Below are 22,869 nucleotides of genomic sequence, written 5' to 3'. Positions count from 1 at the left end.
ATGGATCCTCAGAAGCTTAGCTAAAATTGGGTGGTGGAGCAGGTGGGGGGAAGAGGGGTTGGTGGTTCGGAGGCGAGAATAGGGGAGGGCAGACTTATATGGTCTGTGCCAGAGCCGGTGATGGGAGGCGGGACAGGTGGTTGGGAGGCGGGAAAAACTGCTGGGCAGACTTATACGGTCTGTGCCCTGAGAAAGACAGGTACAAATCAAGGTAAGGTATACACATGAGTTTATCTTGGGCAGACTGAATGGACCATGCAGGTCTTTTTCTGCCGTCATCTACTATGTTACTATGTTACTATGTTACAGTTGAGCAATTACTTAGCTTAAAGTGGCACTCTGCTAAACTGGCTATTCTGGTCTCATCCATAAGATGGCACTATAATACTATAGATTATAATGACACTGTTATCAGCAGTGGTCCAAGCTGCATGATTCTGTTTTTAAAAGCCCTGATATGACAGGGTTTATTTTAGGGAGAGGGTGGCATTTTACAACTATACAATTTTCAATTAACTTTCCATCACAGGTCTGAAATACTTTAATTTTTCATGTTTTTAATTCATGTTAGCCGAGACAATCAATATTAATATATAACCATTAAGGTAATAGTAAAAATGTAATATTATCTAAAAATGTTCACCTTGTTATGGTTATGATTTTTAATCAAGAGCTTCTGCTGCAGAAAAATGCTCACAAATTTAGTCAGTGGAAATTTTTGCACAAGCTATCAATCCTTAGAAGAAACATTGGCCAAGTCCTGCCCTCCCCCCACCCTCTTGACAGTAAGTCTACCTCAAAGGGGGCAGCCCTTGAACACGAGATTACTACTACTACTACTACTATTTAGCATTTCTATAGCGCTACAAGGCGTACGCAGCACTGCACAAACATAGAAGAAAGACAGTCCCTGCTCAGAGAGCTTACAATCTAATAGACAAAAAATAAAGTAAGCAAATCAAATCAATTAATGTGTACAGGAAGGAGGAGAGGAGGGTAGGTGGAGGCGAGTGGTTACAAGTGGTTACGAGTCAAAAGCAATGTTAAAGAGGTGGGCTTTCAGTCTAGATTTAAAGGTGGCCAAGGATGGGGCAAGACCTAGGGGCTCAGGAAGTTTATTCCAGGCGTAGGGTGCAGCGAGACAGAAGGCGCGAAGTCTGGAGTTGGCAGTAGTGGAGAAGGGAACAGATAAGAAGGATTTATCCATGGAGCGGAGTGCACGGGAAGGGGTGTAGGGAAGGACGAGTGTGGAGAGATACTGGGGAGCAGCAGAGTGAGTACATTTATAGGTTAGTAGAAGAAGTTTGAACAGGATACGAAAACGGATAGGGAGCCAGTGAAGCGACTTGAGGAGAGGGGTAGTATGAGTAAAGTGACCCTGGCGGAAGACGAGACGGGCAGCAGAGTTTTGAACCGATTGGAGAGGGGAGAGGTGACTAAGTGGGAGGCCAGCAAGAAGCAGATTGCAGTAGTCTAAACGAGAGGTGACAAGGGTGTGGATGAGGGTTTTGGTAGAGTGCTCGGAAAGAAAGGGGCGGATTTTACGGATGTTGTAAAGAAAGAAACGACAGGTCTTGGCGATCTGCTGGATATGATCAGAGAAGGAGAGAGAAGAGTCAAAGATGACCCCAAGGTTTCGAGCTGAGGAGACAGGGAGAATGAGAGAGCCATCAACAGAAATAGAAAATGGGGGGAGTGGGGAGGTGGGTTTGGGGGGAAAAATGGGAAGCTCGGTTTTGGTCATGTTTAATTTCAGGTGGCGTTGAGACATCCAGACAGCAATGTCAGACAAGCACGCTGAAACTTTGGTTTGGATGCAAGGTGAGATATCAGGGGTAGAAAGTCCCTTATAACAAAGTTCTACTGTAGTTGGAATAACACTGTAAGCGATTGTGCTTATAGGATCTGTGCAGCACTCAGGCTTGTTTAATCTTCAGGCTGGTTCAGGAGCTGATAGGAGGCGGCAGCAGCCCTGGCAGAGAGAAGGGAAACAGGGAAAGGCACTCTCGCACAATGGAACTGTGCCACCCTCTTCCAAATTCTGCCACCCTAGACAGACACCATAGTTGCAAACTAGCCTTGAATCAGCTAAGTTGTTTATTTGATCAAACTTTGCAGCAATGGAATACACATTTTTGAGTAGTATGGAGGGACATTTTCATTATCTTCCAAATCCAATTTTGGATGTTTTGCAAACAACATCCAAAAATCCAGTGCCAAACATGGTTCTCAAAACAGAAAAATGTATATTTTTTTGGTTCATAAATCGCCCTATTTTAGACGTTTTTGTGCTCAGTACATCTTTCTTTTAGGGCCATTTTCAAACAAAAAAATGTACAAAGGAAAATACAAGCCATTGAGATATCTGGGGGCCAGCAGTCCTACTAGACTGGCCACACAGATATCCCAGCAGAGCAGTAGGGCAGCCTAGGGGGCACTGCAATGAACTTCACATAAAAGGACTCAGGTATACATCACATCATAACCCCTTTATACTGTATGGTGAGCCCTCCTGGACTAGCAAAAAAAATGTACTGTATACAACTGTACACCACTACCATAGTCCTTATGCCTGCAGGTGTCACCTGTGGGTTCAATAGGTATTTTATGGGTTTTGGGGTGCTCACACTTTCCACCATATATGTACTAGTTAGAGTGCGATATGGTCCCCTTCTCTACAGTCCACTGCACCGACCACTAGGCTACTTCAGGGACCTGCTTGCTGCTCTAAGAGGAATGGCCATTATATCTGCAGATGCCATACAGCCCGGTATGTACTGTCACTTTCACGTCTTAGGGAGGTGGGAGGCTGTCAGTGACCACTGGGAGATTGGGGGGTCATGTCTTTATCCCTCCAGGGGTCATCTGGTCAGTTTGGGCACCTTTTTGGCACTTAGTTGTTATTGAAACAGGTCTAGTCAAAAATATCTTATTTTTTGTCCTGTCCTGCCACCACCTGAACCGCTACTGCAGACAGCAGCGGTGGCAAATAACAACAAAAAAAGCAAGCGCAAGGCTGCAGCAGCCTTCAAGCATGTGCTGTTAGTTCTGCCAGTCCTCTGCCCCCGGAACTGGAAGTTGACATCAGCGGGAGCAGAGGACCAGCAGAGCCAACAGCGCATGCCTGAAGGCTGCTGTGGCCTCACACTTGCTTTTTCTTATTTTTTTTTGTCACGGCCACTGGAGGCAAAGAGCAGACAGCCTTCGAGACTCGCTTTTGCTGCCAAGGAAGTTGGATGGAAATAAGAGACAGGATGAAGTCACAAAGTCTCTGTTTTCCCTTCCCATTCAAAACACAGCAAGCAAACCTGAGTTGCTGCATCCACATTGTCATTCTTTATTGTTGGTGGTATTTTTTATTTAATCTCACTTATATTTTCAAACATACTGGCTTGTGCAGCATACAGAGGAAGTGTAATAACGGAATAATATTTCACAGGTAGAGTAGTAATTTGTTATAAATGGTAATTAAAATCAAGCTCCTCTTATTGACCTATAAGTGCATTCACTCCACAGCCCCTCACTACCTCTCCACCCTCATCTCTCCCTACACTCCTTCCCAGGAACTCCGTTCACTAGGTAAATCTCTCCTAACTGCACCTTCTCCTCCATCGCTAACTCCAGACTCAGTTCCTTTTATCTTGCCGCACCTTATGTCTAGAATAGACTTCCTGAGCCATTACGTCAAGCTCCATCTCTGGCCGCCTTCAAATCCGGGCTAAAGGCCCACCTGTTTAATGGTGCTTTTGATTCCTAACTTGTCACTTATTCGTAAACTTTATCTTATCTTCCTCTCTTCAATAGTCCCTTATCCCTATCCAGCTTATAATTGAAAAAGAAAAACGCCTTTATTGCGGGAGATAGACGTTTATCTCACAAAAACGAATAAAGAGGTATAATCGAAAGCCGAATTTGGACGTTTTTCAACTGCACTCCGTCGCGGATGCGGACAAAGTTGATGGGGGCGTGTCAAAGGCGTGGTGAAGACGGAACTTGGGCGTGGTTATCGGCCGATCAGAGATAGGCGCCTTTCGCCGATAATGGAAAAAAATATGCGTTTTTAGCGAGAATTTAGGGCACTTTTCCTGGACCCTGTTTTTCCACGAATAGGGCCCCAAAAAGTGCCCTAAATGACCAGATGACCACTGGAGGGAGTCGGGGATGACCTCCCCTGACTCCCCCAGTGGTCACAAACCCCCTCCCACCACAAAAATATGCCGTTTCACAACTTTTTATGTTCACCCTCAAATGTCATACCCACCTCCCTAGCAGCAGTATGCAGGTCACTGGAGCAGTTATTAGGGGGTGCAGTGGACGTCAGGCAGGTAGACCCAGGCCCATCCCCCCCCACCTGTTACACTTGTGCTGGTAAATGGGAGCCCTCCACACCGCCCCCCAAACCCACTGTACCCACATGTAGGTGCCCCCCTTCACCCCTTAGGGCTATAGTAATGGTGTAGACTTGTGGGTGGTGGGTTTTGAGGGGGATTTGGGGGGCTCAACACCCAAGGGAAGGGTGCTATGCACCTGGGAGCTCTTTTACCTTTTTTTTTTTTTTTTTTGTAAAAGTGCCCCCTAGGTTGCCCGGCTGGTGTCCTGGCATGTGAGGGGGACCAGTGCACTACGACTCCTAGCCCCTCCCACGAACAAATGCCTTGGATTTATTCGTTTTTGAGCTGGGCGCTTTCATTTTCCATTATCGCTGAAAAACAAAAACGCCCAGCTCACAAATTGTCGAATAAAACATGGCCGTCTATTTTTTCCCCAAATACGGTTCGGTCCGCCCCTTCACGGACCCGTTCTCGGAGATAAACGCCCATGGAGATAGACGTTTTCGTTCGATTATGCCCCTCCACGTGTCCTATCTGTCTGTCCTACCCTTATCCCTTATTTGTCCTGTCTATCTGTCTGTCCTGACTTAGATTGTAAGCTCTTTGAGCAGGGACTGTCTCTTCATGTTCAATTGTGAAGCACTGCGTACGACTGGTAGCGCTATAGAAATGATTTGTAGTAGTAGTAGTAATAGTAGTAATTAATGTGTCATTTGGAGGGACTGGTTATAGGGACACCCTAGCACTATATTTGTATGAGTGGGAGGGGGCGGAGATCGGTGTGGCTGGGGGGCGGAGACCTTTGTGGCTGAGGGGGGCGGAGATCAGTGTGGCCGGGGGAGGGGGTGCTGCAAAAAATTGCTCGGACACGAAGGGTGCTGTGAACTGAAAAAGTTTGGGAATCACTGGGCTAGTGGAATCATGTAGGCTAATTGATTTATTGAGGCATGAACTTTCAAGGCCAAAAGTCCACTTAGCCAGATGTAGCTTGAATACAGTAAGCTACTGCCTACATACACAGCTATCAGAATTTTAAAAAACAAGTTAGGAGTCTGATTTATAAAAGGCTTTTCTTATAAACAAAATTATCAGGAAGCTCTAATTTCAAAACAGTTTTATTACAGACACAGAATTATATACTTTCTTTTCTAAATACGTTTAAATATTTTTATTGTTATTATTAGAGAGACAAACACAAAATGTACAACTGGTTGGCATATTTCTTCCAATATGGAATAAGTCAAATTAAGAAGGTAACTTAAGAAATGCCATATTGGGTCAGACCAAAAGGTCCATAAGAGCATCAGCCTGCTTTACAGCAGTGGTTAATCCAGATCGTATTCACTAGAATGCCCAAGCATTCATGGATAAGTCATGGCTTTCCTTAGCCTACCTGGATAATACTGGTTTATTAACCTTTTCTCCAGGATCTTTTCTAAACCCTTTATAAATCCATGTACATTAACTGCTTTCTCGGCACCTTTGAGCAACAAATTCCAATTAATTTAAAATCACTATCTATTAGCTTCATGAAGTGTCTCTCAGCGTTAGTACTATAGTAAGTGGCCCACTAGAGTGGATAAGTAGCCTAGTGGTTACAGCAGTGGGCTAAAAACCAAGGATGTCAGGATTCATATCCCACTGATGCTCCTTCTGACTTTAAACAAGTCACATATGGCCCCTTCTACCAAGCTGCGGCAAAAGGGGGCCTGCGCTGGCATCGGAACGTGTTTTGACTCGTGCCAAGGTCCCCTTTTACCTCAGCAGGTAAAAGGTAGGTCTTTCTTTTTTTAAAGAAATGGCTGTGCAGCAAGTGACGCACTTTCCGTGCGGCCATTTCAGGGGGTGTCCATTCCCCCACCTATTGAGGTAACAGTAAGGGCTCCTGTGCTAACCCAGCACTAACCAGGTAGCGCGTGACTACCCAATTAACGCCGGGTACACACCAGCGCTACAAAATAAATATATTTTTGTAGCGCCGGATATGACTGCGTGCTGGGGGTGGGAACTACCACTGGGCTGCTGTGGTAGCCCGGCGGTAGTTCCTTTTTAGTGAGCAATAAGGTAAAATTAGGTCTTACCTGCTAATTTTCTTTCCTCTAGACCCTCCAGACCGGTCAAGACGCTTGGGTTATGCACGCCTACCAGCAGAGGGAGACTGAGAACACTAAAACTTAAACCAGCCAACCCCCAAGCAGCCAGTAAATCCTTAACAAAGCAGAAAACAAATGAAACCAATAAACAATTACAACCCCGAAAGGTCAAAGAACCCTGTACTCAGAAACAAAAAACATGAAACACGTGCTTCAACTGTCCGAACGCCACAGCACTACGGTCCCTCTCTGAAATGCAGAGGAAATATATGTATAGCAAGACTTGAAATTTAGATACCTTTCAGCCATAGCAACATAGACCATAAGAACACCAGAACTCTGCCAATCATACTCACCACAAAGAAACATGTACACAGCGGGAGGGTTCCTGACCGGTCTGGAGGGTCTAGAGGAAAGAAAATTAGCAGGTAAGATCTAATTTCACCTTCCTCAGCGACCCTCCAGACCGGTCAAGACGCTTGGGAAGTACCAAAGCAGTACAACTCCTAAGGGCAGGAACCTTGCAACCCAGAAGTCAACACTGCCACACCAAAACTGGCATCCTCCCTAGCCTGCACATCCAGTCTATAATGTTTCACAAACGAATGCAACGAGGACCAGACCGCCGCCCTGCAAATATCTTGAGGCGGAACCAGACCACTCTCCGCCTAGGAGGAAGCTACTCCCCTGGTCGAATGCGCCTTCAGTTGGTCAGGAACTCTACGTCCCTTGATCAAATATGCCAAGGAAACCGCCTCCTTCAACCATCTGGAAATAGTTGCCTTAGAAGCTGCAGCTCCCTTCTTTGGACCGCCGTACAACACAAACAACCTATCTGAAGACCGAAACTCCCGAGTCCTGAATAAATAAACCCTCAAGACTCGCCGAACATCCAGCTTGGCTAAACGGTGCAGAGTCGCATCTCCCAACTTATCTCCCAGCACTGGCAAAGAAATGTCCTGATTTACGTGGAAAGACGACACTACCTTGGGTAAAAACGATGGAACAGGCTTCAAAGAGACCTTTTCCTTCGAGAAAGCCAGGAAAGGCGCACGACAAGACAAAGCCTGCAACTCCGAAACTCACCGCACCGAAGTAATAGCCACCAAAAACACCGACTTCAAAGTAAGATCTTTAAGAGTACTCGACCCCAGAGGCTCAAAGGGAGGCCCTACCAAGACTTCCAACACCAAGTTCAAATCCCACGGCGGTACAACCGGCCGCCGAGGAGGACGAATCAGCTTTACAGCACATAAAAACCGAACCACATCCGGGGAAGACGCCAAGGAGACTCCCCGTATCCTTCCCAGAAAACAGGACAGAGCCGCAATCTGCACCTTCAAAGAGGAAAGAGCAAGACCTCTGTCTACACCATCCTGTAAAAACTCTAATACCTCCGGAATGGAAGCGGTCCAAGGCGAACAAGAACGATCGTTACACCAACCTTCAAAGATCCGCCACACCCTAATATAAGCAAAGGACGTGGAACGTTTACGGGACTGCAACATAGTATCAATCACCTTAGTTGAAAAACCTTTCTTCTTCAGCCTGTCCCTTTCAAGAGCCAGGCCGTAAGCGAGAACGGAGACGGGTCTGGCATCACGATTGGGCCTTGCATCAACACCACCGACTCCGCCAGTGCGAGCTGCCCGCCTATCGCCAGACGTACTAGATCGGCAAACAAAGGCCAACGAGGCCAATTTGGAGCCACAAGAATTACTGTCCCGGCGTACCGCTCTATTCTTTGAACTATCCATCCTATCAAGGGCCAAGGAGGAAACACGTACAACAGCTGGTGAGGGGGCCACGCGAGCACCAGAGCATCGATCCCCTCAGACCTCGCCGCCGGCTGAAAAACCTGGGTACTTGAGCATTGTCTGACGAGGCCATGAGATCTATCAAAGGCAGACCCCACTCCTTCACTAGGCGACGGAACAATGGACGATGTAGCAACCACTCTCCTGGATCCAACGTGTGCCTGCTCAGAAAATCCGCACTGACGTTGTCTACTCCGGCTACATGACTTGCCGAGAGACTCTGAAGATGAAGTTTTGCCCAACGCATTAACTCCGCCGTCTCCTCTGACACCTCTCAACTCTTGGTACCCCCCTGATGATTTACATACGCCACCGCCGTGGCATTGTCAGACAGTACTCGAACTGCCTTGCCTTCGAGAAGATACTGAAGAGACTGCAGTGCCAACCTTATCGCCCGAGTTTCCAACCGATTTATGGACCACAAGGCCTCCTCCTCCGACCAGCGACCCTGAGCTACCTCTCCGAGACAATGCACCCCCCAACCTGCTAGACTGGCATCCGTCGTTAGCACCGTCCACTCCGGAGGATCCAAGGGCATGCCTTTTTCCAGATTCGGCGTGTGAAGCCACCATCGCAGGCTGAGATGAACCAGATCCGGCAAGCGCAGTCTTTTCTCCAAGCTCTGAGTCTGAGGAGATCACCGCTCCAACAGTGCCACCTGCAGCCGCCTCATGTGAGCCCTGGCCCAGGGCACTACCTCTATCGATGCCGCCATGAGTCCCAAAATCTGAAGGTAAGAGTGAGCAGACAGGAACCGTTTGGCACAAAACTGGCGAATCAATAACTGCATCTTGGCAATTCGAACTGCCGGTAAAAACATCCGGCCCTTTGCCGTATCGAAGCGAACCCCCAGATATTCCAGGGACTGAGTCAGTTCCAGGTGACTCTTGACCAAGTTCACCACCCAGCCAAGCGACTCCAAGAAAGCTACCACCTTCGCCGTCACATCCACACTCTCCTGAAGGGACTTGGCGCGAATGAGCCAATCGTCGAGATATGGGTGTACCAACACTCCTTGTTTCCTCAAAGCCGCCACCACGACCACCATAACCTTGGAAAAGGTACGAGGCACCGTAGCCAGACCGAACGGCAGCGCACAGAATTGAAAATGCTGTCCCAGAACCGCAAAATGGAGAAACCGATGATGCGCCGCCCGAATGGGAATATGAAAATAGGCTTCTGACAGATCCAAAGATGTGAGAAACTCCCCCTTCTGCACCGCAACTATGACAGAGCGCAACATTTCCATGCGAAAGGAGGGAACTTTCAAAGCCTCGTTGACCCTTTTGAGATCTAGAATAGGCCGAGAGGAACCTTCCTTTTTGGGGACCACAAAATAAATCGAATAACAACCTGTCCCCCTTTCTGAAACCGGCACGGGAACGACCGCCCCCCAGATGTATCAGCCGACGAAGTGTCTGCCGAATCGCCCTGGCCTTGACCCGAGAGCGGCATGGAGAGGCGAGGAAAAAATCTGGAAGGAAAGTCTCAAATTCTAGCGTGTACCCGTCTCGCACCACCTCGAGTACCCACTGATCTGACGTGATATGGGTCCACCTCTGATAGAATTGACTCAAACGAGCCCCTACCCTTACCAGAGGCTGGACCCACACACCTTCATTGTGAAGCACGCCCGGAGGACAGACCTTCCCCCGGCGCATCTCGGCCTCCTCACCGACCTCCGCGAAAGAGCTGAGTACGCTGAAAAAATCGAACCAACTTATCCAACTCTTCTCCAAACAGCAAGGTCCCCTTGAAGGGGAGAGAACATAACTTGGACTTAGACGCCGCATCCGCCGTCCAACCACTAAGCCAAAGAGCCCGACGAGCTCCAACCGCCAACGCCATATTCTTAGCAGAAGCTCTCAGCAGATCATAACTAGAATCTGCCAAAAAGGAAGAGCCCATCTCTAACTTGGCTAGCTCTTGCACCAAGGAAGCTCTATCTAAGGCCGGGCCATCCAAAAGACTTTCAGCCCAACGGAAATATGCCCTGACTACTAGGCCCCCGCACAGAGCGGCCTGAAGTGACAATGCCGAGAGATCAAAATTGCGCCGAATGAAAGACTCTAATCTCCTATCCTGCGGATCTCTGAGAGCAGCTCCCCCATCAACCGGAACAGCCGTAGCCTTGGTAACCGCGGTCACCACCACATCCACTGTCGGCGACTTAAAGGAGTCCTTATCCCCTTGCAGAATAGGGTACAGTCTCGCCATAGCTCTGCTCACCCTACAAGGAGAATCTGGGGAAGACCACTCCTGGACGATCATATCTCTGAGATCCGAATTCATGGGAAAAGTACGCGCTGCCCGCCGAATTCCCTTAACTAAAGGGTCAAGCTGCTTAGCGTCCGCTACCACCGGTTCAGGCGAATCAAACCTAAGCGTGGACACTACCTGCTCAAACAGCTCAGGAAGCTCATCCCTAGGGAAAATGCGCACCACCGAGGGGTCTTCACCTGGCAAAGGCCCCTCCTCCTCAGAAACCTTGTCCCCTAGGAACTCATCCCCCAGCAGACTACCCTCGTCGTCTGAGAGAGGCAAGGAAAACAAATCTGGCTCTTCAGACCAATCTAAACGCTGTCACTTAGCAACCAGAGGCCCTGCTCCCTTCAGAGGCTCTAACTGATTAGGGCCTGACTGTCAGGCCTGAAACATGGCCCAAATAAAATCCAGAGGAAACCCCATGGCCCCCGCACCTTTCGGAGGCCTGGAAGCACTCTGCCCCGGACCTTCCAACAGCGGGCGAGCAGCCACCCCCGTGGCGGCCGAATCCAAGATGGCGGCGGTTCCCGCCAAAATCGGAACCGCCGCTACGGGCCCAGAGGACAAGTCAGAGCCGGGCAAACCTTTACCGCTACCTGAACCCTCCGCAGCTAGTACCGGAGGCGAAGAATCAGGCTGTTTAGGCTCCCCACAGAACCTGCATTGAGCTCCTGGCGCGTCTATCCCCCTTCGCGCACAAGAACGGCAGCGCGACGGCTTTCCCGCCGACACCGCGAATTTAAAGCGGTACACCCTAACGTCCCAGCTCTCTCAAAGTTGCTCAAAATCCCCAGGCCTCTCTGTCAGCTTCCCAAACAACACAGTCAAGCACTGCCAAGCAGCCAAACACTGTTTCTTTTTCTTTCTTTCTTTCTTTCTTTTTTTTTTTTACACTCACAACAAAAGCCCAGTTGCTAAGAGCTGACAGGGACTAAGCACTCAAGGTTCCTGCCATAGCAGGAGCCGAGGCAACAAGCAGAAAGTTCAGAAAGAGGATTTCAAACCAGGGGCGTATCTGCATGGGGCCTCAGGGGCCTGGGCCCCCGCAGATTTTGCCATGGACCCCCCTACCGCCATCAACCCTCCCCCGCTGCCGTTGCTTACTTTTGCTGGCGGGGGACCCCAACCCCCGCCAGCCGAGGTCCGCTTCCACCTGCCGCTGCCTTAAAAACTACTTCTTCAGCCGGCGGGGGACCCCAAACCCCCGCCAGCCGCCCCGAGGTGTTTAAAGTTCATCTTCGGCCTCCGTGGCCGTGCTGCTGTTGATAGGAGCTGTTGAATCCACTTCGGAGTCTGACGTCGTTGTACGTGCTGCGACGTCAGACTCCGAAGTGGATTCAACAGCTCCTATCAACAGCAGCACGGCCACGGAGGCCGAAGATGAACTTTAAACACCTTGGGGCGGCTGGCGGGGGTTTGGGGTGCCCCGCCGGCTGAAGAAGTAGTTTTTAAGGCAGCGGCAGGTGGAAGCGGACCTCGGCTGGCGGGGGTTGGGGCCCCCCGCCAGCAAAGGTAAGCAACGGCAGCTGGGGAGGGTTGGCGGCGGGAGGGGGGTGGAGAGAGTCATTGGTGGCGGTGGGGGCTCTGACAATGGCGGGGGGGGTCGGTGGCGGTGGGGGAGGGGGCTAAAATGTGCCCCCTCCCTCTGGCTCTGGTCCCCCCTACCGCCGGAGTCCAGATACGCCCCTGTTTCAAACTGCCAGAAGTTATGGCTCTCAAGGTTCCTGTCACAACAGGAGCCGAGGCACATGGCTGCCTAACCAAAGGCCAGCCGGGGAATAAGCCACACACCGGCTAAATTCCACAGTGAATCCCACTGGACCCGCTTTTCTTGAAGCACTCAACCAAAAATAATTCCAAGTACAGGGTATTAGTTAAGAAAATCTAATCCTACCAGACCAGACTGACTGCTCAGGCTGCATGTCTACCCTCTGCTGGAGACTGAGATTTATTGGCTGCTTGGGGGTTGGCTGCTAGCTTATACTGGTTTAAGTTTTAGTGTTCTCAGTCTCCCTCTGCTGGTAGGCGTGCATAACCCAAGCGTCTTGACCGGTCTGGAGGGTCGCTGAGGAAGCCCGCATTGGGTTTACCTCCGCTTTGTAAAAGGGGCCCATAACCTTCCATTGTCTCAGGTACAAAACTAGGATATAAGCCCTCTGGAGACGGGGAAATATCTCACCTTGAACTAATACTGAAAAAGTATGAGCTAAAATCTGTGCTAATCAAATGCATGACCATTCCATTACAACGAATGTGGATTTGATCTTTAAATTTAATCACAAGAAAGCAACTAGATATTTTAGAGTACGTTAATAAGAATACTGAGATTAATGAAAATAACTTTCATATAGTTAACCATTCAAATCTGTCTTAGGGTATGAGACATCTATGATTCTATTATAAGGAATATCAGCCGGCCAATTATGAACAATTCTGTTACCCAGTTGGCTCCATTTTTCTCAAGAGAGACTCAACCGGTCATAGTTTTGCTTCATTACTTGCTTCACCAGGGCTTTGTTATCATCAACAGGTTACCCAATTTAGACACCATGAAACAGGGATCTAGAAGAATCCTTGGTGACCAGACTAAGAACAGTGAAAAGGGAAGGGCTAATTAAAATAAGCAAAAAAAAATTCACATGAATCGAGGTGCATAGTAACAGAACACTAACACTGATTCCAATTGAGTTGGAAGAAAAAGGAGAAAGAAGTTCATTCCAAGCTAAAGAAAATAACTTTGGTATAACAGACATTTTCATAGCTAAAGACTCTAGTATATGGGTGGTAAATTATAAACAAATTTGTATTCATTACTTTCATTGCATAAAGATAGATAGATAGATAGATAGATAGATAGATAGATAGATAGATAGATAGATAGATAGATAGATAGATAGATAGATAGATAGATAGATAGATATAGGGGGTATGAGTGCACTTCTCTGTGCCCTGAAGGCTATATGAATACATACAATGTACATTCATACACCTATGTTACATACACACCTCACTGCATACTGGTGTGTGTGTAGTGACACACACCTGACCAATACATACAGTCACTGCATCCATATTAATATTTCAATAGGTGTTAGCTAGTAAATACAAATAGTACTGCAGTCATAGGACAAATAAAATCAATAAACCTTTTTTTACCCTTTTTATGAAGGTATGCTATTGCTGATGCTAGACTGTGAATGATGTGTCTTGTTTCATTTTCTGAGAAATGTTTTTTCATCTGAAGAATTTCTTTCAGTTCTCCACCCTCACACAGCTCCATTACAAGGTACATCCGCTGATATTAGAAAACAACCAGAAATAATAACTTTTCTTGCCATATATTATATGATTAAAGAATTAACCACGAAGACAACACAAGCAATTTGAAAACAGGCGCATTAGGTAAGGAATAAAAGATGGCATTCATATTTCCTCATGAAATGCAACTTTTTATAATGTACTGTAAAAAGCCTTACTTTAGGAGTTTCAAAAATTTCTTCAAGATGTATAATATGTTCATGGTTTACAGATTTTAGGATGTGTACTTCCCGTTCAAGTAACTTCACAGCTAAGCTTCCAGCCTTCACCATAAACAAACAAAAACAAATGTATGTTCTCACTGGTATTATAATTAATCCTGCATAATAGAGTCATACTCATTCAATAATTTCTTTGGTTATTTTTCTGTTCATTTTACCATTGACTAAACGTGGTTAATGAATGTCTAAAATGTATTCATACAAAAAAAACAGCACCACGGGCCTTTAAAAATGGAACACAGTTCTTTAATGAATGAGCCTTGACAAAAAGACCCGACAAGGGCCGTGTTTCGGTGACTAGCACCTGCGTCAGGGGTCACAGTGATGACGTGGAAAACTTGGGGAATAACTCGAATATATTCCTCTACAATATATTATTCCTTACCCCACGTCTCATGTAGTAAAAGCTACAAAGCACCAAGGCACTTTCACTTTCTGTATCGGGTCTTTTTGTCAAGGCTCATTCATTAAAGAACTGTGTTCCATTTTTAAAGGCCCGTGGTGCTGTTTTTTTTTGTTTGGACTTTAGTTTGTACTTCGTTCCCTCTCTTTTGTTATATAAAATGTATTCATAGACAGACAACTATTTAGATTTGAGTTCAACGAACACCAGACATAGCTAGCTTACACAATTCCAAAAGTGCATTTAGAGGGGGAAATTATCAACATGGGCTACCGTTAAGATAGGATTTTTTACCACACGTTATTTTAACACAGGCTCTCATTGCATAAAATGGGACCTTGTGCTAAAATAGCATGATATGTGGTAAAATAACCTATGTTAATAGCAGCCCACATTTAACACCCCCCCCCCCCCCCCTTAAAGTTACTTGGCATTGTTTTACTAAGGTACAATAACAACAAATAAAAGAGAAACTGCTGGACAATTTAAGCCCCTAGAGTACACTGAATCCATTGTTTTCATACGGATGTGAACTGCTAGTATACAATATAAAAATTGTTAGGGGAAGTAAAAGAACAGGAAGCCCATCTATAGTAAAATCTTTAAAAATAAAAAAACTGAATCCCACCCTATTTGTACAGCATGATGTTTAGGAAGTAACAAAGTCAACAGCAATACCCAAGTACTACCAATTAAAAATGCTACTTTCAAGTAATATTTTCCCTTGTGGCCCTGAACTACTAACCAGAAAGTCACAAATTCTCAGATCGAGTAAAACTGGTTGTTATATAATAACAAATCACACTGTGTGTGAGATAATTTGAGACACTTTTAAACATGAATGCTAACAGGTATGTATTAAGGGCCTGATCTGGTAAAATGGCATCAATGTGAGAATCCAAAAAAGCACCTATTTTAAGCCTTTGGCGGGTTTTTGATAAAAGTAGCATAGATGCATATGTGCCTTTTTTTTTTTTACATTGACCCCAAGAACCAGCAAAAATAGAGCATAAATGCCATCACATGCAATTAATCCTGCTCCAAGGTTACCGTAAATATGTACTTACTCTATGCATGTACCTGCATATTTTTATAAATACATCTCTGCTCTCCCTAACTATATACCTAGGAATGTCTATACACAAACGACTGTGCAGTTTTATAAAAAGCATTTTTCACATGGGAAAACCTTTATAAAATTATACCAAAAAGTACCATGCTTGAAAATTTGCATGTAAAAAATTTTATATTTGGGGGAGACAGCTTTACCTCTAACAGTAGTACAGTGAGACCACTGCCAAATGTTACTGGGCCATTTTGAACCGATACCAGCAAGGGGTAGGAACGACTGGGAATCACACTGTCCCAACCCCAGTAGACCCCAGGGCTTATGCCATGTAGGCCCAAGGGGCATGATTTGGGTGGACCTAAAATATACACATGTATTGCCTGTTTTACAAAAGGAATACACGTGTATGGGGGACAATTTCCTCATCAGGATTTACATCTTCTCAAAGCTTAAATGTTCATTTTGGCCAGGGCTTTACATGAGAGATTAAGGGAGTCATTCTCCTTAATCCCATGTAATTTATTTTGATTTCCAAACTGAAACATGTAAAATGCGGCCTTACTTCTTAATTGGTGGCACTTATATGTGTAGATTTGTAAAATGTGGCAGCCACTGATGGAAATGGTGCTACTTCCATGCAAAGTACTGACACCTCCATGCTGCTGGGTCTGTATCATTCATTCTTTCAACATGTATCTTTGTAAAATGGCTGCTCCCACAGCACGCACTCCCAAATGCATGTGTACTCCTGCAGGTATTTTAGAAACGCTCTGCATCAGTAGGAATTGAGCGTGTCCCGACCTGCATGTCTAAATTCCAACCTTTACATTCTATATAAAATTAGGTTTAAATGCCCTTCATTTTGGATAGGAAATTTGACATTTTTCTCATTCTGTTCTAAGTTTGTATCTTTACTATGACATTGCTTATATTAAGCCGTATATATAAGTACCAACAAGAGCAATGAGAGTACACTATTCTCTTTCTTTACCTTTTCTTTGTTCACTTTTTTAATTGCCCACTTTTTGCCTGTTTCCTTATGGGTTGCTTCAATCACCACTCCAAAGCTTCCTTGTCCCAGTTTCCTTCCAAATGTATAGATTTGCTAGAAAAAGCAGAACAGGTAAAAAAAAAAAAAAAACAATGCCTCCAAATGATGTTTATCCACTCCTACCCTAGCTGAGATAATATTTAACCATCTGTCTGACCTCATCTGCAACGTTCTTTTTAAATTAGTCACCTTACTTTCTAACTCTTCTTACTCTCTTACCTATCTATATGTTCCATCTTTGCTTAACCCTTCACTTTCAATTAAAATGTTCTATTACGTATTGTGCTGACATTGTAGGTAGTATACTATGCCATACTTTGTATTGTTATTTGAATATTTTTACTGCTGTAATTGTCTATTGCTCATGTTTGATCTATTCTTACTGTACACCATCTTGAGTGAATTCCTTAAATAAATCCTAATAAACATATATATTTTTTAAAATGTTAAAGTTAAAACAAGCACATGGAAATGCTGAGCAAAATGAGAATCTTACAACATCTACTATAATAAAACGCACCCTCAACGTTCTGAAGACAACGTTCTGAAGTCACTCCTCAGTCCACACCATGAAGGGCTCGACAATTCATGGTGGTGAAGCCATCCCACTCTCCCTGTCTCTCTGCCCCGCCCTCGCGTCAAAACGTGATGACGTCGAGGGAGGAACAGAGAGACGCATAAGGAACTATCATCACAGTGATTGCCTGCGGGTGAGCAAACCAGCACGACGCACAGCAGCAAACAGCGACCTAGGCAGGGGGAGGAGTAGGGAAACATCATATAAACACTCTGCCGTGCTGAATCAAGATCTCTGCCCTCACTCACACCAACACCCCCCCCCAAAAAAAAAAATACACAAGCTGCAACATGCAGAATCAGCGTCTCACACTCACAACCACACACACAACCAAAACACTAAAAAAACACATTTATCATAAAAAACACTTTCCAAACATTAATTGCAGGAAGCCAATACCTTGCTAGCGCTCGTTTCATTGTTTACAGAAACGGGCATTTTTTTACTAGTAATTCATAAATTTTCAGCTTCATATGCAAGATTCTCTCTACAGTCTAACACTTCTCTTACACTACTTCGATCTCAACCAATCATAGATGTGCACCATATAAGGCAGGGTTCTTCAATGCAAGGTCTGGGAGCCAATGGCAACCCCTGAAAACATCTGAGGTGGCCTCTGTCTTCATTTTAATTTTTTTTCTACAACTCTCTTACTTTCTACCCAAGCTCAGGACAGAAAGGGGGACATGGATGGTAGGAAAAGCCCCATGCTTGAAGAACAAGGTATTTCTCAACAGATGAAGAGAATGCATTTGGAAATGCAAACCTCCTTGAGGATACAACTAGTAAAAAGTCTGAAGATGAGCTGGAAAGGATGGATGTCACTGACACACACTGCACTCAATATTCTTCAACCAGTAGAAATCTTGCCTCTATTCCATCTGAAAACCTCTCTTCTCGTCTTTCCCTTCTTTTTTTTTCTGTTCAAATTTCAAAACTTATCTCTTGATTCACAAGTACAGAGCTAGGATTCAAGCCTTACCATCCCATTAGACACAACAGGTCCAATTAGAACCTCCTTTGTTAATCTAATCCACCAAAATGGCTGGTATAACCCAGGTCTCTGCCTAATTAAGAATCAAATTTGGCTCTCAGAATGCATATGGCATAAAAACAGGGACCATTACAGTCAGAAGATGTATAAATACCATCAAAATAATTGCTGTAAGTAGGCACTCCTAGCAAAGAAACTATTAAACCTTTTTCCTAAACTGATATCAACCTATAGATCCCATCCTAAAAAACTTTGTAACATTTACCCATCTTAGAGCTCAAAACGAGTACAATTTTCAAATATACTCTGGTCTCCTACTTTTCTGCCTAAATAAAGGGAAAGGGAAATGGGACTTGATATACCGCCTTTCTGTGGTATTTTGCAACTACATTCAAAGCGGTTTACATATATGCAGGTACTTATTTTGTACCTGGGACAATAGAGGGTTAAGTGTCTTGCCCACAGTCACAAGGAGCTACAGTGGGAATCAAACCCAGTTCCCCAGGATCAAAGGCTGCTGCACTAACCACTAGGCTACTCCTCCATAAACACATTAAAAGGGCAATTCTATAACTGAGTGCCTGCATTTACTTGCCATGTATGTACAGTTATACAGCATAATGTCAGTTTCGCAGGTAAGTGTTTCCATCACAGCAGTATGCAGGTTCCTGGAGCAGTTTTAGTGGATGCAGTGTACTTCAGGCAAGCGGACCCAGGCCCATACCCCCCTAGAAACAGCGAGCCCTCCAAAACCCACCACAAACCCACTGCACCCACATCTAGGTGCCCCCCTTCACCCGTAAGGGCTATTGTAGTGGTGTACAGTTGTGGGTAGTGGGTTTTGGGGGACTCAGCACACAAGGTAAGGGAGCTATGTACCTGGGAGCAATTTATGAAGTCCACTGCAGTGCCCCTAGGGTGCTCGGTTGGTGTCCTGGCATGTCAGGGGGACCAATGTACTACAAATGCGGGCTCCTCCCACGACCAAATGGCTTGCATTTGGTGGTTTCTGAGATGGACGTCCTTGGTTTCGATTATCACCGAAAATCAAAAACGACCAAGTCTAGGGACGACCAAATTTCAGGATTTGGACGCCCCTGACCGTATTATCGAAACAACAGATGGACGTCCATCTTGTTTCGAAAATATGGGTTACCCCGCCCCTGGATCGGGATGTATTGAGAGGACGTCCAAATCGAAACGAGGATGTCCCTTTCGAAAATGCCCCTATCTGTTCGGTGCAAGTTACAGATCATAAGCTGATGCTACTGCCAGCCGAAATGTCCCTCACATTTTGTTAAGCACGTTCCCCAACTTGATTTTTTCAAAATTATCTATGTGCTGGTTTCTGTGTTGAAACAGCATCACAGACACACAGGATGGACATGATCTTCCTACTAAGATCAATTTATAAAACATTTCTCATGGCCACACACTCAAGCAACCCATGTCAAAGGACATACACTGGACCTCAAGTCACACAAACTGGCCACAGACCAGAACGTAATATTATCAGACTTCAATTGGACAAACATACCATGGTCGGATCACTACAACCTAAACCTATCCCTACTCTGGTGGGAAAAGGGCTCATATTGCATACAAGAACACACAACCTACAGCACAAGAGGCCAAATAGACTCGGAAACATTCTGGCAACAAATAATAATGAATGGACTGCACAAACGGACTCCACACACTATCTCACGGACTGGGATAAAAGATGTAAAAACATATTAGACAAAATAGCACGCTTACAAACACGAACCTCACGTGGGCACAACACGATACCATGGTACAGCGAAGAACTAAAAAAACTGAAAACACAATCAAGGAGACTCAAACGAGCATGGAAAAAAATGAAAGATGCACAAACACTCACTGCATGGAAACACAATCAAAGAAAATACAAATACGCAATAAGACAAGCCGAAAAGCAATACTACAGAACCAAAATATGGCCTGACTACAAAGACACGAAAAAATTATACCAACTAGTGGGCAAACTACTAGACACCACTGTGGTCAACTCAACCAACAGAGATATCCCACCTGCAGATAAACCTGACAAATACTTCAAAGAAAAAATTGTAAACCTACGCAATACGTTACCTCAGAAAAGCACCGACATTGGAAATTTCAACGACTGTATGGGCCCAGTCCACGGCGAATATCCAGCAGACAGATTCTGGACAAGCTTCCTTCCACTCAACGCTGAAGCAGTCAACCAAGCGATTAATAAGTTCTCTAAGACTCATTGTAAATTGGACATCTGCCCTAGTCACCTATTAAAATCCGCTCCCCACCGCTTCACAACAGACCTCACATCCCACTTAAAGTATATGCTTCAACATGGTCTCTTCCCTAAGGAAAACGGCAACATCCTACTCACCTCAATACAAAAAGATACTAAGAAAAAAACAAATGATATCACCAACTACCGCCCAGTAGCATCAATCCCACTAGTAGTCAAACTGATGGAAAGCATGGTAACTAAACAACTAACTGACTACATAAACAAATTCACAATACTCCACGAATCACAATCAGGATTCCGCTCCAACCACAGCACCGAAACAGTTCTAATTACTCTCTTGGCCAAATTCAAACAAGAGATTGCAATAGGCAAAAGCGTACTTCTCTTACAATTCGACATGTCTAGTGCATTCGACACGGTAAATCACAACATACTACTAAGCATACTAGAATATTTCGGGATTGGTGGAAATGTACTTAGCTGGATCAAGGGTTTCCTAACCAATAGAACATATCAAGTGAAATCAAATTCAAACATATCACCACCATGGAAAGCAGACTGTGGAGTACCTCAAGGAACACCACTATCATCACTCCTTTTCAACCTAATGATGACCCCACTAGCCAAGTCCTTATCCAATCAAGGCCTCAACCCTTTCATATAAGCAGACGACATCACAATTTACATCCCATACAAACATGACCTTACAGAAATCACCAAAGAAATCAATCTCAGCCTAAACATCATGAACTCATGGGCAAATTCATTTCAACTAAAACTTAACGCAGAAAAAACACATAGAGGGGCATAATTGAACGTGAACGCCCATGTGTAAAAACGTCCATCTCCGGAGACGGCTCCGTGAAGAGGCGGAGCGAACTGTAAAATCGAAACAAGATGGCAGTCCATCTTCGGTTTCGATTATACGGTTCGGCCCGCTGAAATCCCATCATTTGTGTCGACTCTAGAGATAGACGACACAAATGGTGAGATCACTGGACCTAGAGATGGCCGTCCGCGGTTTTTGGCGATAATCGAAACCGCTGTCGGCCATCTCAAAAACGGACCTAATCCAAGCCATTTGGTCGTGGGAGGGGCCAGCATTCGTAATGCACTGGTCCCCCTGAGATGCCTCTATGCCAGCCTCAAATATCATACCTAGCTCAATGACAGCAGTATGCAGGTCCCCGGAGCAATTTTAGTTTAGTTGGTGCTGCGCGGGACCCATGCAGAGAGCAAAAATCGGAAGAAAAAAAAACCATGCAAGTGCAGTCAGGGACGTCCAAATTAAAACAATAGTAATAGGAGGATTCGAACCAGAGCAATTTTAGTTTAGTTGGTGCTGCAAGGGACCCATGCAGACAGCAAAAATCGGAAGGAAAAAAAACATGTCCAAATTAAAACAATAATAATGTAGGATTTGAACCAGCCACCTTCTGATTACAAGACCTGTGCTCTAACCACTGCACCACTTATTCAGCTGGCTAGACCTCCTTCCCTTTCCATTAAGTCCCTCCAAGTTTCTGTCAGCCAATCACAGCTCGTTTAGCTGACACCGATGTCAGGTAAATGAGCTGTGATTGGCTGACAGAAACTTGGAGGGACTTAATGGAAAGGGAAGGAATGTCTAAGCAACTGAATAAGTGGTGCAGTGGTTAGAGCACAAGTCTTGTAATCAGAAGGTGGCTGGTTCGAATTCCCCCATTACTATTGTTTTAATTTGGACGTCCCTGACTGCACTTGCATGTTTATTTTTCTTCCGATTTTTGCTCTCTACATGGGTCCCGCGCAGCACCAACTAAACTAAAATTGCTCGGGGGACCTGCATACTGCTGTCATGGAGCTAGGTATGGTATTTGAGGCTGACATAGAGGCTGGAAAAATATTTAAACAGTTTGTTTTTTAGGGTGGGAGGGGGAGAACATCCCCGATTCCCTCCGGTGGTCAGTTTGGGCACTTTTTGGAAGCTTGGTCATGAAAAAAAACAGGACCAACTTTGTGTGGACTAAATGCTCGTCGGGGACGTCTTGCTTCTTTCCATTATCAGGCGTGAAGGTCCATCTGTTAACCACGCCCCGGAACGCCCCGGTCCCGCCTTCGCTACCGTTCGGCCACGCCCCTGAGAATTTCGCCCGTCCCCGTGACGGAAAGCAGTTGGGGCCGTCCAAATTCAGCTTTCGATTATACCTGTTTTTGAGACGGCCGTCCATCTCCCGATTTGTGTCGGAAGATGGGCGTCCGTCTCGTTCCAAAATAAGCTGGATAGTCTCATCCTCTCATCCCAATATAACACGAACAAACCCACCAACATAACCACCTCAGACTACACCCTCCCTATCTCAGACAGCCTGAAAATTCTCTGAGTCATAATCGACCGAAACCTCACACTAGAGAGCGAAGTGAAAACTACAATGAAGAAAATGTTCCACTCAATGTGGAAGGTCAAGTGAGTGAAACCTTTTTTCCCGAGAGA

The 22,869-nt window shown here is 45.4% G+C and overlaps 1 protein-coding gene across 6 annotated transcripts in view; it reads right to left on the bottom strand.

Moving 5' to 3' along the window:
• The window catches only part of STK33 (serine/threonine kinase 33), a 430,311-nt gene that overhangs the window by 190,930 nt on the left and 216,512 nt on the right, over positions 1 to 22,869 (bottom strand). For all 6 annotated transcript variants that reach the window (XM_030201030.1, XM_030201029.1, XM_030201032.1 and 3 more), the window contains 3 exons: positions 16,509 to 16,622; positions 13,983 to 14,087; positions 13,663 to 13,801 (listed from right to left, as the gene is read on the bottom strand). In XM_030201030.1, coding sequence (XP_030056890.1) covers positions 13,663 to 13,801; positions 13,983 to 14,087; positions 16,509 to 16,622 — 358 coding nt within the window. The remainder of the gene's footprint in view (positions 1 to 13,662; positions 13,802 to 13,982; positions 14,088 to 16,508; positions 16,623 to 22,869) is intronic.

The sequence above is a fragment of the Microcaecilia unicolor genome, chromosome 4 (genome assembly GCF_901765095.1).
Source record: "Microcaecilia unicolor chromosome 4, aMicUni1.1, whole genome shotgun sequence".
In the NCBI taxonomy this organism is placed as follows: Eukaryota; Metazoa; Chordata; class Amphibia; order Gymnophiona; family Siphonopidae; genus Microcaecilia; species Microcaecilia unicolor.
The sequence above is the reverse complement of the archived record's forward strand: the minus strand, read 5'-3'. Positions and strand labels throughout refer to the sequence as shown.